We start from the raw sequence: 14,953 nt of genomic DNA, 5'->3' as shown, positions 1-14,953 counted from the left end.
GAAATGACCTCGTCGAAGAGCTTCCTCCTCGTTTAGCCTCTTTCCAGCTTCCTGGGTCCAAACTATCGCCATCGCTGAATTATTTTCCGAAGGAAAAAGAGAAAGTATTTTAAATTACTCGTAACGAGGCCAGATTTCGTTACTCTACCTCGGCTAATTAATTGCAATTACTATTATTATTATCGTTATTATTACTATCACTCTACTTAATTAGTGCAGTATTAATGGGGCAATTTGCGAAAAGTCACTGACTGGTATATCAGTGGGAGATACCTCGACCTGTCTTGTCTATCTGTAACTCGATTGAACGAGGTGAATAGGATGTTCGACCTCCAAAATTGCACGGTCATAACTGTGATTAGTTTCAATCCTTGAGTATCATCCTCATTGCTTCATTCCATGTGATTCGGTTTAAGTTCAGGTTATAATTAAGGTATCAAATTTATTGGTAGGAATTATAATAATCAAAGATGTTGAGCTTACGATTTTTTGCGGAGAAAAGACATTTTAATTTTTCTTTTTTGCAGACATTTATAATAAATACACAGGAAGAAATTTTTTTTTATTGCAGTAATCGTTCATTCATCGATCAGTACCATTTATTTTTATTGTGATGTGATGGTAAAAAATAATAAACGTGAAAAATTACAGTTCATTCAAAGAAAATTTTATTTAATTATGATCCTTGTATCTGGTTAAATATTGACATTTTTAAATATATAACCTCACTCCGACATTACACTCGTCGAGACCTTTCATTTGAGTACCCACATCAATTTTTCATATATTTATATATATTATATATATGAATGTGTGAAAAATATATAAAAAATGCATGTGGGTACTCAAATGAAAGCTCTTGATGAGTGTAACATCGGGATGAGCTTATATCTTTAAAAATGTCAATTAGTTGAAGATTATTTGTCAAAATGTACTTAAATGACTTTCGTAAATTTTTTTTTCACTAAAAAGCATAAAAAGTTGCCAATCTTTTATACTTCTAAATTTCAGAAAAAGTTAAAAATGCATCGACCATTATTCTGTAAAAGACGTCCATAAAATATTCTTATTAAGAATAATATATTTTCCCAAAATTAAACAACAATCTCTCATAAAATCCATCCCGTCCCTTTGTTAACTTGTTTCCAAGTGGATATTTGTAAACGAGAAATTCTATTTACCGGGTCAAAGAGGAAACTCTCGAGGACAAGTTAAGTCGATCAAGAGATTCCGCGATATCAAGCTTGAAAAGCTATTCCTTTCTTTTTCTTTTCTGATCTAGCAACCTCTTCGTCCTGGTCTTGGTTCTTTCTTCTTCTTCTTCTTCTTCGTCTTCTTCCACATACGGGGAGACAAGTTCGTCGACCTCCAGCACAATCATCCAGTTATACTATTACTGTTGCTATTTGTCCAGCGACGGTAATGCCTCCGGTTCCTGATGCCAATTATCAATAAATGTAACATAACCTCAACAAAACCCATTTTATCTATCTGATTATTAGAGAGCTCATTTTTTATAAAAATAAATAAAAGCAGAACGCGATTATCGGGGGCACTGATAAGGATTATTAGTTTATCGAAAACTCGAGAGCAGACTGGGGTAGTAGATACATAGATATATACACATTTATATATTTCCTTTTTATTTTTTTATTCTTTATTCCCTTCCTCACTGATGTGATGTTTAACTTAAGTCTATCGAGATTTTGATTTTCAAAGAAAACGACATAGGGGCTGCTGCCAGGGTAGAAGGAATAGAAGGTTAAATAGAAATTTTCTCATAGGAATTTCCATCAACCTCGTTACGAAAAAGTTTCCGTATCTTGTGATGCCGACTCGAAGTAAAGCTGAGTTTAGATGCAGATAAATCTATCGGTTACACTCCACGGTTACGGTATGTGTTTCAGAGTTCACTTTGGCTTGTACGGATTCTAAAATATATAAATTACATTGACTGTGAGCCCGGATGATGAAAGCGTCTTACTTCAGAACTACCGGGTTTACATTCTTAAATTACTTGTTTTTACTCCAGCTCCAGCTCAAGCTCCTGCTACAGAGAAGAGAAGTTTGTTGAGAAAAATTATTTGAATTTTATCAGAGCTTTCGTCTACATACATCGAATACACCTTCACAAACTTTTACGTTAAAAATTAATTAGATTTTTTAATAAAGTGAGTCAAGTTGCAATACCATTAAATCAATCTATTATACAAAAAATAAAATTAATTTGAATCAAGCAAATAATTTTGAAGAATTTCATTTTCTTGATTTGAGTAGAAAAATTCTTAAACTAAGATTCTTGATTTAAGTTTATTTTTTTTCAGTGTATCTTAACAACAATAATTTTTTTGCTCTAACAATATCTATTTTTTATCATAACAAAATTTTTTGGGTAATTATTTACAAGTGGGGTCAACCCATGCTGGGCCATATTAATTTTTTTTTTGATCAAATTGATCAATTTTTTTTTTTAAATTGTTCTCTTTTTGTGTACTTTTAAAAAATATATCCAAAAAACATAAAATAGAAATTTCATCCAAAAATGTGTAAGTCTATTTTTTTTTCCAATTTTTAAAGACAAAAAAACTATCGAAATCTTTATTTTTTCCTTTTATGACATATTTTATCACAAATGAACCGTAAAAAAAATTAGGATAAAAAAAAATTAAAGATGTTAATTTTTCACCTAGATATGGCGCAAAATATAATATATTTTTGATCTATATAATTTTTCCCGAGCTTTATTGCAAAGTTTAATTAAAAATTTATGTTACATTGCTCAGCAACATTTAATCAGCTGCAGAAGCATTAAGACGCTATTTAACCTTGAATAAAGCCTTGAAATCTATTCGCGTTTATATCTATAATAGGTCTATACTATACCTAAAGATTTTTTCTCATTACTAGTGTATTAATATAAAAGACGGCAGAGTCTCGCAGCAGATAATTCGATTTCCCTTCGACATGACTCCGAGCGTCGTTGGGTGCCCGTAGATAAAAAAACTTAAAGAAGTCAGACGAACAACTGATCTAATTACGAAGTGAACAAGATCAAGGGTTTCTTTTCTTCTCGATCCGCTTCCTGCCACCCAAAGGGGAGGCTGAGTTGAGAGCTAAAATAAATAGAAATAAGAGCCGAAAGTTAAATCTATCAGCAAATGTCGCAAGCCAATGGATGATTCCATTTCAGCTCCCAATGTAAATGGTGAAAAATTTTTAAATATTAAGTTCTGATTCTTTTTCTTGCTACAAGTGCTTGAAGAACATGTTTTGTATTAAATGGTCTTTTTTTTCCACTTATTTATTTTTTCTTGACACAAAAAAAAAACATTTATAATAAAAAATTAATTAAAAAAAAATGATAAAATGATAATATTAAATTGTTAAATAATCTGTGTGTTTTGGAGCGTCAGGAGCTTTTGGAGGACGCAGACTGCTGTTGCACTTGGACAATGTTTGCTTGTCTTTCACTACAGCTCGGTAATTTAGAAATAAATTCGCAACATCAAAAGCCAGTACGATACATTGCATTATGTTAACACAAACACAAAATCGACTGAGGGACAGTTTACCCAGGCTGGTGGTAGTCGTAGCTGAAGCTAGTGCTGGAGCCATCGTTGACATCGCCGTCGTTCATACGTGCCCCCAGCTCGTTCTGTTTTGCCCTCGGGTTTAAACTATGTAATTATCTCAACGGCGCCCACTCGCACCCGTGAATTTCTCTTTCTACTTGAGACATATAAGTCTTTATCCGTGTACACATACATATACATATCAGCCATACGCTCTGAGCTCGGATGCTAAATTGCTATTCTGTCGGGTACATTTATTCCGAATTTATTAGACTGTGAGGGATTCTGGATCAGGATTGGCGCTTGTTGATTTGAATATTAAAATTACAGGAGTATAAAAGTATGAAATGTTTACAGAAATTACAGCTTATTTTATATTATTATATTTTACATTTTATTGAAGTTGCTGATTGCCGGATAGGAATTGAGTCAAGTGAAAAGTATACAAAAATATTTTATGATTCAACAGAAATTTAAGTAAAGTACTGCAGGGTTTATTTTTTTTTCACTTTATCGGGTTCAAAGGCCAAATGTTTGTCAACATTTTAAATCAAGAGGAAAGGTTTATATTATTCTATTCATTGATTAACTCTTTTGTCATTTTTTTTCTGTATTATTTTAATTTATTGAACAACTAAAACATCCGTGAAAAAATTTTCTAATGTGTCCTTATGTAATTTTCATATCAGATTTATTCGTATGTAATCAATCTGTAATTAAAATTGCCGTTTGGCCTGTGTATTGACGTAAAATAAACAAAATTTAAAATCAAAATTTAAAATCTAAATTTAAATATATAATTTTTTGACAAAAATTAGTGTTTAAATATCTGATAAATGGCGCGTAATCGCTGGATCATCTCGTTACAAGAGTGTTGAGGTAGTAAGACATAAAAAAAAATTATAAATAAATCTAATAAGGGTTTTTCAAATTTTACATTCAAATTTTGATTGAAATATTGATAATATAAAAATATAAATTTTTAAAAAAATGTAATTCGATTCAAACATTTTTATAATTGATGTAAAAATTAAAAGAAAAATAAATAATATTTTGAAACCAAATCAAGCCAATTTTTTTGACTTTTTTTAATATTTAATAATTTCTAAATAATTGAATTTCTTGACAGTTTATAAAGTTTTTAATTAGTGTATTTAAAAAATTACAATGAAGTTTATTTTCAGCTTTGTTGCCTAATATGGCCGTATTATAACATTTTATCAAGAGAAATTGCAATTTTTTATATAAAAATTACGCCAGATTTAAACTGAAGATTTTTTGAAAAATTACAATGTTAAATCGTAAAAAAAAAGAAAAGTCTCAAGGAATATTTATTGTAAAAAAAAAAAGAAGATTTTTATATTTGTAAGCTAAGCGGAATTCAATGACTTTAGCAAATGACATTTTAACGATTAAAAAAATGAAGGTTTCTGCATTCCTCCCTTGTCGACGCATTTGAGACTGAAGACAGTAGCGACGGGGTGGATGAAAAGCTATCCTCTACTTAAATTCAAATTCACACGTCCGTCGGCTCACTGGTCTCATCAACATTCTTTGCGGGCAGTTAGCTCGTGCTCGTCAACTCGTTGACTAGCTCAGGCTCCACTCCTCTTTCCACTAAAACAAAGACCCAACTATGAAAACTAACTTTTTAGTTATCTTCCGGCCAATAACTCGCTAACTATCATCATCAAGTCATCATTGTCTCCACGCCCCAGTGTCTTTAAATTATTTTTATTAGTAATTAGTGATTTTACGATTACTAATAATTAATTATCATTTTAATTAGAATTATTGTAAAAGAAATCAACTTGTAAAATTTAGATTGAAAAAAATCTTGTATTATAATTTTTATAAAATTATCTTTGTATTGCAAATTAAAAAATCACTGATTGTCACTATCTACAATTATTTCTTTATTAAATTTTTATCCAAGCTTAAAAAATTAATATCATTATCACAAATTCCAATCCACTACAAAAAATCACTACTCATAATAATAAAACTGCCAATAAACATCAATAAACTCCAATCGTTTATAATTTACGATTATTTTAATTGAATTCCCGCGTGTAAATCGTTCGCTAGCAAAAAGCATGTTCAGCAATTTCAAAATAATAAAAACACAGTAAAATAATTTATCGTTCCCGGACCTTTATTGAACAATATCAAATGAGTAAAACAAAGGGAAAAAATATGAATAAAAATAAAAATAAAAATACACAAGTGAGTTGTAGAGCGAAAGATGAATCCTCTTGAAAATCCACCCCACGATTCGTACCGTCCAAAAGTGGGTATTACCATGTCCGTATGAAATTCAACGTCGAAAGTAGAGAGAATTTTCCGGTGTCGAGCACAAGCATCCAATAATACTGTGCTCGATTGTACTGTATTCTACCTAGGCACAAGATATATAGCTGCTCTTTCATCTCTACCTCTATTCAACGAAAAACAAAAATCTGTTGATAAAAAAATTTTACCATTGTATGATCCTTTTATTTTTTATTTCGTCACTTCTTCACTTTTCACAACACATATTCCCAGATAAATTTTAAAATATCAAACAACTACCTGAATATCTCCAGTTAATCTTTAAATTTAGTTTTTTATTTATTGATTCTAGGTGCTTTAGCGTTTGCTCCAATTCATCTACATCCGGAGCCAAATGGAATGGAAATACTTTTAGTAAGGAGAGATTAAGCGTGAAAAATTACCAGAAAAATAGCTGACCGACTCTCCCTTGTTCTTTCCATGTAATTATACCCCAGGGTCGGTTTTCCCCATTCTTCATTGTCTTACTCTGAGCTCTTACTTTTGAGTTTTTAACATTCTATTCAAGCACCCGCTTATGATAATTTATCAACTATTTTTTTTTTTTTTTTTTTTTTTTTTTTTTTTAAGTACGACTTGAAAAAATCTGAAAAATTGAAAAATTCGAACAAGAATTTTTAAGAACGGGGCTGCCAAGATAGGTATGTAAAATTGATGATAGGGTCGCTGTAATGAACTCCAGAGACGACAAGTTCGTTCTCTGCAAATCGAATGCGAGGAAATGAATAAGTAAAATTTTCACGTGCCTTTTCTAGTACGTTATTGGAATTTCGTAATGAAAACCGTCGGAGGAATATTATCAGCCAATTTATTTAATTATATGAATTCGTCTTATTCATATTCATATTTGTTGTGCAGAGAGTGTAAAGTAATTTTGGAAAAATCATATTTTTAACAAAATTTTATGATTTTTTTTTTTTCATCCGAATACAGAATTTTTACGCTAAAATAAATTTTTATTCAATTGTAACAAGTTTAATATGTTAAATTACTAACAAATACTCCTAATAATTTATCTCAAACTAGAGTTTGGAATTATTCCTAAAAATTTGATTTTTTGGAACATTGAACAGAAATTTTCATAATTATTTTGCTTTTAATTTTTTTTTAATTAATTTTAACTTAAAAATTAAAAAATACATTATTATTAATCACTATAAATAATTTAAAACTGTCACTCGGGTGTTTCCACGTAGGCTTAGCTTTAAAATTAAAGCTCCAAAGACCGAAGATTTAATAACATTCTATAAAAGACAAGCTCAATTTACCGAGTGTAGCTAGACAATGAGTACACATTGGAAAATAAGAGAATACACGGATTTGGCCCCCTTTTTTTAATCCCTTTGTTAATATCTTTTTTCAGCGCCATTTTTCTTATTTAAAAATATTTCTTCAATACTAAGAAATATTTTTTTCAATACATGAGGGTCCCCTCAACTTTGATAATCATCAATAATGACAATCATGAAAATTGGAGGACGTAGCGATCTAATAGTAACTTTAGGAATAAATATATGTAACATACATAAGAATTTATAACATATATCACAAGTTCGAAATGTTTGAAAGTTCTTACTCTTGAGTTGACAACTAGCCAATTGTAATACAACATTCTCCACTTACTGTTGATTTACTGGCGACTGACTCACGGGGGCTTTCACCGTCCGCGGAATTTACGAGTCCTTGTTGTGCTACGTACATTTACAGTCACAGTTACAGCTGTGTATGCTCACTTATGTGTGCTTGTATGCCTTGGAAAAGAAAAAATAAGAAGACTACAGTATTCCAGTAAGGGGTAGGTTTTGAAAAGCCACTGGAGCGTCACGGTGATAAAAGTTTACCACACACTCCCATCATCGCCATCACCATCACTATCACCATGACAATCCCCATCGCTTGTATAATACTAGTACCGTGTGGAACCAAGTTGTGACTCACATGGGGAATCTCAATGGATGCCACGTAGATCTAGCTTGGATCATCGCATTACGTGGTAAGCAAACGAAAAAGTACTGGGATCAATATGAAACTTCTCGAAATATATTTTCATCACGGAGTAAATTTTTATCTATTCTGCCTCGGGTTTTCTCTCCAAGAAATCATACCCGGCAATTGTGTAGATCAAAATACTGTAATCGAATGAAATTTCAGTGGAAAAATAAAAATCCAAATGAAGGCTCAATAATGCACAGAAAAAAATTTACTGTTAAATTCATGAAAAAATTAACACGCTGTATTATAGTGTAGGAAACTGCTTTACCATTTATTGACAATAATATTTTTTTTAATTTTTATTTTGCACGTCTCATAACGCGAAGCGTTTGAGTAATGCTTTACTCTTACTCTCTCAAGGTCAAGCAATTATCTTGGCTAAAATTGGCTTTTATCTGATCTTGTTTGCACTTTCAGTGTTAAATAAGTTGACAAATATCAAGAATGCTTTTTTATGACAGTAGATATTTAAAAAAAAAAAAAAACTATTTTTTCTGGATATCATAAAAAAAAAAAAAAAAACCGTTTTGAAAAAATTTTTTCAGTGGATGTATGTGGTCTCGATTTTATTTATTTTTTTTTTTTTTGTGATGAACAAGCGTTATGAGACGTGCACTTTTGGATTTTCCTCACAATGCAGCTTACTGCACACCTGGAACAAAATAATTATTATTAAATATATTGTTATCAATAAAATAATTATTATTATTTTTGTACGTTTTATATTTTGGAAAAACTAAATTTTTTTTTTATAAGATCAGATGTTTAATTGATTTTTTAAATTCTTTTTTCTGTGTGGATATATTATAGACGCATTAGAAAGAGGACAAATTAATTGTCAAAAAATATACACACCTTATAGGTGGAGAGAAAGTAAAGAAACGACGAGAGAAAAAGATGTTCAATGTGTGGGAGGGTAGCAGTAGCTAGGAACAAGCATCACAACCGACTACTCGCTGTGTCTGCAGCAAACAATTCCAATTAACTTGCTGGAATTGAAATAGAACCACCCGTCCGTTCGTTCGTTCGTCCGACTCTCTGTCTGTCTGTCTGTCTGGTTGTCTGTTTGTGTCCTACAACGCTCTTGGTCTCGGTCTCAGTCTCTACTCGTATTGTGAATGCTGCGGATGCCGAGAAAACGCGAGCCATCCCTTTACTTTTTCCAACCCTCTTAAAAGACGTATAAACGCTTTCTCTGCCCACCCAAAGTAGATGCATATTTTTTTTATGCAAACGTCGGGCTACACTTTAGTACGCTGAGAAAAAATATCTGTATAAAATTCAGTATGCTTATGACTGTGTGCTTCAGTGTGCAGTATGACTGTCAGGTATCATTTAAAGGGACAAAATGTCAGTATCTTGATTTTTAGATGAATACAGAGCATGCTTAAGGAGTGCAATAACAATAAAATTAAATTTACAAGAATGTTTTAATTTGACAGACTTATTAAACAGAAATAGTAACCTTTTGAGTGTACTCGTAGTTTATAGCACTTTTGAGTGCACGTGTGTGGCAATCACGTAATTGCTACGAATTGGACCATAGAAAACGGAAGTGTGAGCTACGTTTCTAGAAGTGAAGAGGGAAGCTACTTGTAATCAGTGACACAGAGACGGCAGAAGGGTGAAGCACAGAAGCACAGCAATGATGTAACAACAGCAACAACAAAACGTTGTCATTGCGACATTTGCACTCAGACCACGTCGTTATTTAACAAGATTACAGCATTAGCCAAACCGAATTTTGGCATTTCTGTACACCGAGTTCCTCGCTCCTTTGCCCCGCATTGTTCGCTGATAAGCCACTAAACCTATATTAATTTGAATTCAAACAATCCGACATATCGTTTTTATTTTTTCGTTCATTTTGCATTTTTGAAAGGCTTAATTTGAAGGATTAGGAAAAGTAAAAAAAATAAATTTGAAGTATAAATGAACAAAATTAATTTCATTTACTTTGACAACAGTATGAAAGTAGTAATCTAGATGAGAATTATTTATTTCTAAGCAATAATTTTATTAAAATTTTACATGGATTCAATGACGCCTGAAAGGGTTGTAATTCCAAAAACCCGCAAGAAGAAGTCTGAAATAGCTGTTAACTTAACGCCGTGAGTTTCAGCTTTGTGGAGTAGACTCTGGAATTCCTCATTCGCAAAAAGTGTGTCTGTGAGTTTTTGGAATTTCTCTGACTTGATGAGTTCCACAAATAATCTAAAATCTTCTGAAGTTCTTAACTTCTCATGGTAAAGATTCTTGATTTTTTCGTAGGGCAGCAATGCCTTGATAGCCTCAATGAGTCCAGCAATTCCAGGTTTGCTGATACATAGCGAATCTCTCACAGAATCAGGTTGATAAGGATCAACGCCCAGAAAACTGTGAATGCTATTGATCCATTTGTCGACATTGAATCCAAAAGAATTCAACTCCCTCAAAATGTCATTATACTCAGGAATTTGGTGCAAGGCATGGTCCAGTACTTTGAATTTTTTCGAGCGAAGGTAAATTGCAGCTTTTTGGACTTCGTCATCGTGCATAACGTAGTCAACGACGGTATAGATGATCTTTTCAAAGGACACCAGCTCAAGAAAGTCGTTCAGATCATCGTTGAGGTTCCTGAACCCTCTTCTGGACGGAGAAGCTAGAAGTCTTGGATATTCCGGGAACTTCAAACCAAGCAGCTCTGAAAGAAAGTCAGTTATTTTGTTAATGCTAATTCCGTAATGATGGGCTTGTTTCCCCAATTCTCGCAGGTTATTGTTCAGGACTAGTTTATTAACGCGAGCTTGGAATTCTAGACTCTTTAGCTGATCGTCAAAAAGCTTGAACTCTATAGAAGTTTTGATTTTGTGCTCGTACAAAGCCTTGATTTCTTCGTAAGGGATCACTTTGCGGAGTTCGTTTAACATTCCTTGGATTCCTCCACTTGGGAGTTTTGTGCTCAATTTTGAGTGATAAGATCGCGGATGAATATCCAAGAAATCATTGATAGTAATCACAAAATCGTGCAAGTCTGCTCCTAATCCTTTCAAATAATTAAGAAATTCAATTATTTCCGGATCAGTTTCCACCCTGACCATCAAATCCTTGAATTCCTCCGACTTCAGGTACTTAACAGCAGTAAGAACTTCTGCATCGTTCATAATGTAATCGATAGTGATCTTCGCGATTTTATCAAACGGCAACAAAAGAATGAAATCGCTTAAATGTTCCGTGATAACCCGACTTCTGAGATTTTTACTACTTGAAGGAAACTCGAGCCCAAACATAGTTGAAAGCAGATCAGCGATAGCTCTGACGTCGATCCCAAACTTTTTAGCTGCTGTGATGATCTCTTGGAACTCTTGGTTCACGAGAAGGGTGTCAATGATCGCTTGGAATTTCGGAGATTGAAGACGTTGAACGAGTTGTTGAAAATGGACGGATGTCTCCAATTTGTGATAGTACATCGCTTTAATGTCTTCGAACGGCAAAAGTGCTTTGACTTCCGCGATCAGACCAGCAACTCCATTGGTAGTCGCTCTCTTCAGTGATCTTGATGGCTTAGGAAGATGAGGCAGGCCAACGAAGTCATGCAACCTGTTAATAAGGTCATAAACGTTCAACCCCGATTCATGAAGGTAGTCATAGAAGTGGATAACATCTTCCATGGCTTCGACTACTCGCACCAATTCAACAAACTCTTCACTTTGCACGTATTTAACGACTGATTTTACCTCTTCATCATGGTCAAGGTAGAACATCACCACTTTTCCAATCTTTTTGAGAGGCAAAAGTCCTACAAAGTCTTCCAAGTCATCGTGAAGGGACCGTTTGGCTCTGGTTTGGTGTTGACTCGTAGGGAACTCAAGGCCAAAAACTGTAGACAATAAATCAGCTACTGCTTTCATGTCAACGCCGAAGTTTTTGGCTGCTGCCAAAATTTCTTGAAATTCTTGATTTGCAAACAGAGTGTCAATTATTGCTTGGAATTTAGGCGATTGCAGGCGTTCAATCAACTGCTTGAAGTGTACAGAAGTCTCAAGCTTGTGGTGATACATCTTCTTGATCTCTTCCAGCGGAAGAAGTGCTTTGATTTCCGCGATCAACCCAGCAACGCCATTTGTGGTGACGCTCTTCAGTTTCAAGGACGATGGAGGTGTCAAATGCGGTAACCCAATATAATCATGCAACATATTTACAAGACAGTAAATATCCAAGCCTGATTCATGCAAATAATCGTAGAATTTGATCACATCCTCGATTTCTTCAATTAATTTAACCAATTCAAGAAAATCTTTACTTTGGACGTATTCGATAACCGATTGAACTTCTTCATCATGTTCAAGATAATTCTTTAGAACTTCGGTGATCGCTTCTATCGGCAATAGTGCTTTGAAGTCATTCAAGTCATCATACAAAGATCGCTTCATCGATTTCGGGTCAAAAAAATGTTCTGGAAACTCAAAACCGAATATCGTCGAAAGTAAATCCGCAAAAGCTTTAACATTAATGCCATATTCTTGAGCTGCTACAACGATAGCTTGGACCTCTTGATTCGCGACAAGGGTATCGACAATCTGCTGGAATTCTTGCGCCTGAAGGCGTTCTACAAGCTGCTTAAAGTGCACAGAGGTCTCGAGCTTGTGATAGTACATAGTTTTGATATCTTCTAGTGGCAAAAGCGCCTTGATTTCCGCGATTAGTCCAGCAACCCCATAGGTATTCACTCTTTCCACTCCTCTTGATGCTTTGGGAAGATGAGGTAGTCCAATGAAGTCGTGTATTTTGTTAACAAGACTGTACACGTTTAAACCCGACTCGTCTAAATAATCAAAGAATCGGATCACATCTTCAAATTCTTCTATTAACTTCACCAATTTATGGAACCTCTCACTTTGAATGTAGTCAACAACTGCCTTGACTTCTTCATCGTACTCCAAGTAACGTATCGCAACTTCCGTGATTTCGTCCAGTGGCAAGAGTCCCACGAAATCATCCAAGTCATCATGCAGTGTTCTTCTTTCCGGAACACTTCGTAGCACCGAAGACACTTGTAAAAAATAAGGGTTAAAAATGGGCTTCAGAATACCTAGAATAGTTTCGAAGTTTATTCCATTTGCGGACATGTCATGCAAAATTAACTGGAACTCCTCATTGGCGAATAAATGGTCCATTTTTATTTGGAACTCATCAGCCTGCAGCCGATCGATCAATTTTTTGAATTCTTCCGACGTCTTCAGCTTCTCGTAGTACAGATCTCTGAACTTCTCCTTTGGAAGAACTGCTACGATGTCAATAATCAGTCCGGACATGCCTCCAGTTCGTCGTGTCAATTTCATCATTTTGAACGGTTCAAATGGACCCATGCCGATGAACCCGTGTATCCCGTTGATCACGTTGTAAATGTCCAATCCAGACTCGTCTAGGTACTCATACAACATTCTGACGTGATCCATTTTCTCGATCGTTCTGACCAGTTGATGGAAATCTTCCGACTTGATGTACGCCATCACTGCCTTTACTTCAGCATCATTTCTCATGTAGTCTAAAAATATCGACATCACTTTCATTTTCGGGACCAGTGCCATGAATTCGTCCAGATCATCTTGCAACGCCCACGTGCCTTTCACGGGGCTCCCTTTGATATTGACGGTCAAGGCTAGTCCGAAGACTAGCATCAGAAATAACGACAGCTTCATCTGAAAATTTATTACTGGTTAGAATATCAAAAATTAATAAATTAGTTTTCTAATTAATCCTTACCGCTGAGAGGTTTGTCGTCTGCTGATCAACTGGACGGGAATTTGAATTTTTATATACGAATCGCCAATCAGCCGATAAGATATAAGATTATTATTACACTTTTGTGTTATCACTTATGATTTATTATATTTGATTTGATTTATTATTTTTCAAGTTCTTTACCTTTAAAATTTTCTTTAATATGAAGAGAATTTTAATAAAAATATTTCATTTGCTAGAGCTAATATTTGTTGTTAATTATTTGCTAATTTGTGGTAACCATAACGTTTATTTATGAACTAAGATTTTTTAATCACTCGATAACATGGATTATTGAAATCGATGCCTCTCAAGAATAATACCAAAGTTCAAACTTGTACGATAAGAAAAAGTATACTAGTGATATCTTTTTTATCTCGCACCGTTTTAATACGAACAGACTATATTCATACGCGTATTCATAAAAAGGTGTAGTAAAATTTACTGCAGATGGATGTACGGCTGCTTCTCTGACTAGTAAAATGTGTTGTAACTTTTACTAGTCTTGTAAAAGTAACTACATCATAAATAACTTGTTTTAGAGTTTCGAATTTTCTAATTTAAAATTTTTGAGATTAAATTGTAAAATATTGTGTTGAGAATGAAGTTGAGATTAAAAATATTTATTTGGGTTTTTATTATTCCTGAAAAAGAAATAAATTAGAAAATTAATTGAAAACGCGAAATTTGAACTTTTTAAATTTTTTATACACTTATTTTTACGACTGTAGATTTTATATACTACATATCGTTATGCAAATAAATAATGGCAAAAAATATTGACTTTTAAAAATTAAAAAAATTAAAAAATGCAATTTTTTTTTAATAATTTTTTTTAATAAATAAATTATAGCAAAAAAAAATTGACAGAAATTTTTAAAAATCAAAAATGCAATTTTTTTAAAATAATTTTTTTTACAAATAAATTATAGCAAAAAAATTATTAAAAAAATTTTCATTTTTAAAAAATTTGAAAAACTACAAATTCAATTTTTTAAAAATAACTTTTTTAACAAATAAATTATGGCAAAAAAAAATTGACAAAAATTTTTAAAAATCAAAAATACAATTTTTTAAAAATAATTTTTTTAACAAATAAATTATGGCAAAAAAATTAGAAAAAAAAATTTTTATTTTTAAAAAACTTGAAAAAATATAAATGCAATTTTTTAGAAATAACTTTTTTAATAAATAAATTATGGCAAAAAAAATTGCGGAACACCTTACGATTACTCTAATTTTCACGGTAATTTTAAAAGAAAATTCTTACCGTATATCAATGCAAATTTTCCAGC

At 32.8% G+C, this 14,953-nt stretch overlaps 1 protein-coding gene across 1 annotated transcript; it reads right to left on the bottom strand.

Moving 5' to 3' along the window:
- Nucleotides 1-9,841: 9,841 nt before the first annotated feature.
- On the bottom strand, nt 9,842-13,702 carry LOC141528800 (uncharacterized). Its single transcript, XM_074245030.1, has 2 exons — nt 13,641-13,702; nt 9,842-13,576 (listed from the first exon to the last, which is right to left on the bottom strand). The coding sequence occupies exon 2, from the start codon at nt 13,574-13,576 to the stop codon at nt 9,923-9,925; it is 3,654 nt and encodes a 1,217-aa protein (XP_074101131.1). The 5' UTR covers nt 13,641-13,702; the 3' UTR covers nt 9,842-9,922.
- Nucleotides 13,703-14,953: the final 1,251 nt, after the last annotated feature.

This window comes from Cotesia typhae, unplaced genomic scaffold, assembly GCF_013202065.1.
Source record: "Cotesia typhae breed Kobodo isofemale line unplaced genomic scaffold, CoteBio_Ctyphae contig_44, whole genome shotgun sequence".
NCBI lineage: Eukaryota > Metazoa > Arthropoda > Insecta > Hymenoptera > Braconidae > Cotesia > Cotesia typhae.
The sequence above is the reverse complement of the archived record's forward strand: the minus strand, read 5'-3'. Positions and strand labels throughout refer to the sequence as shown.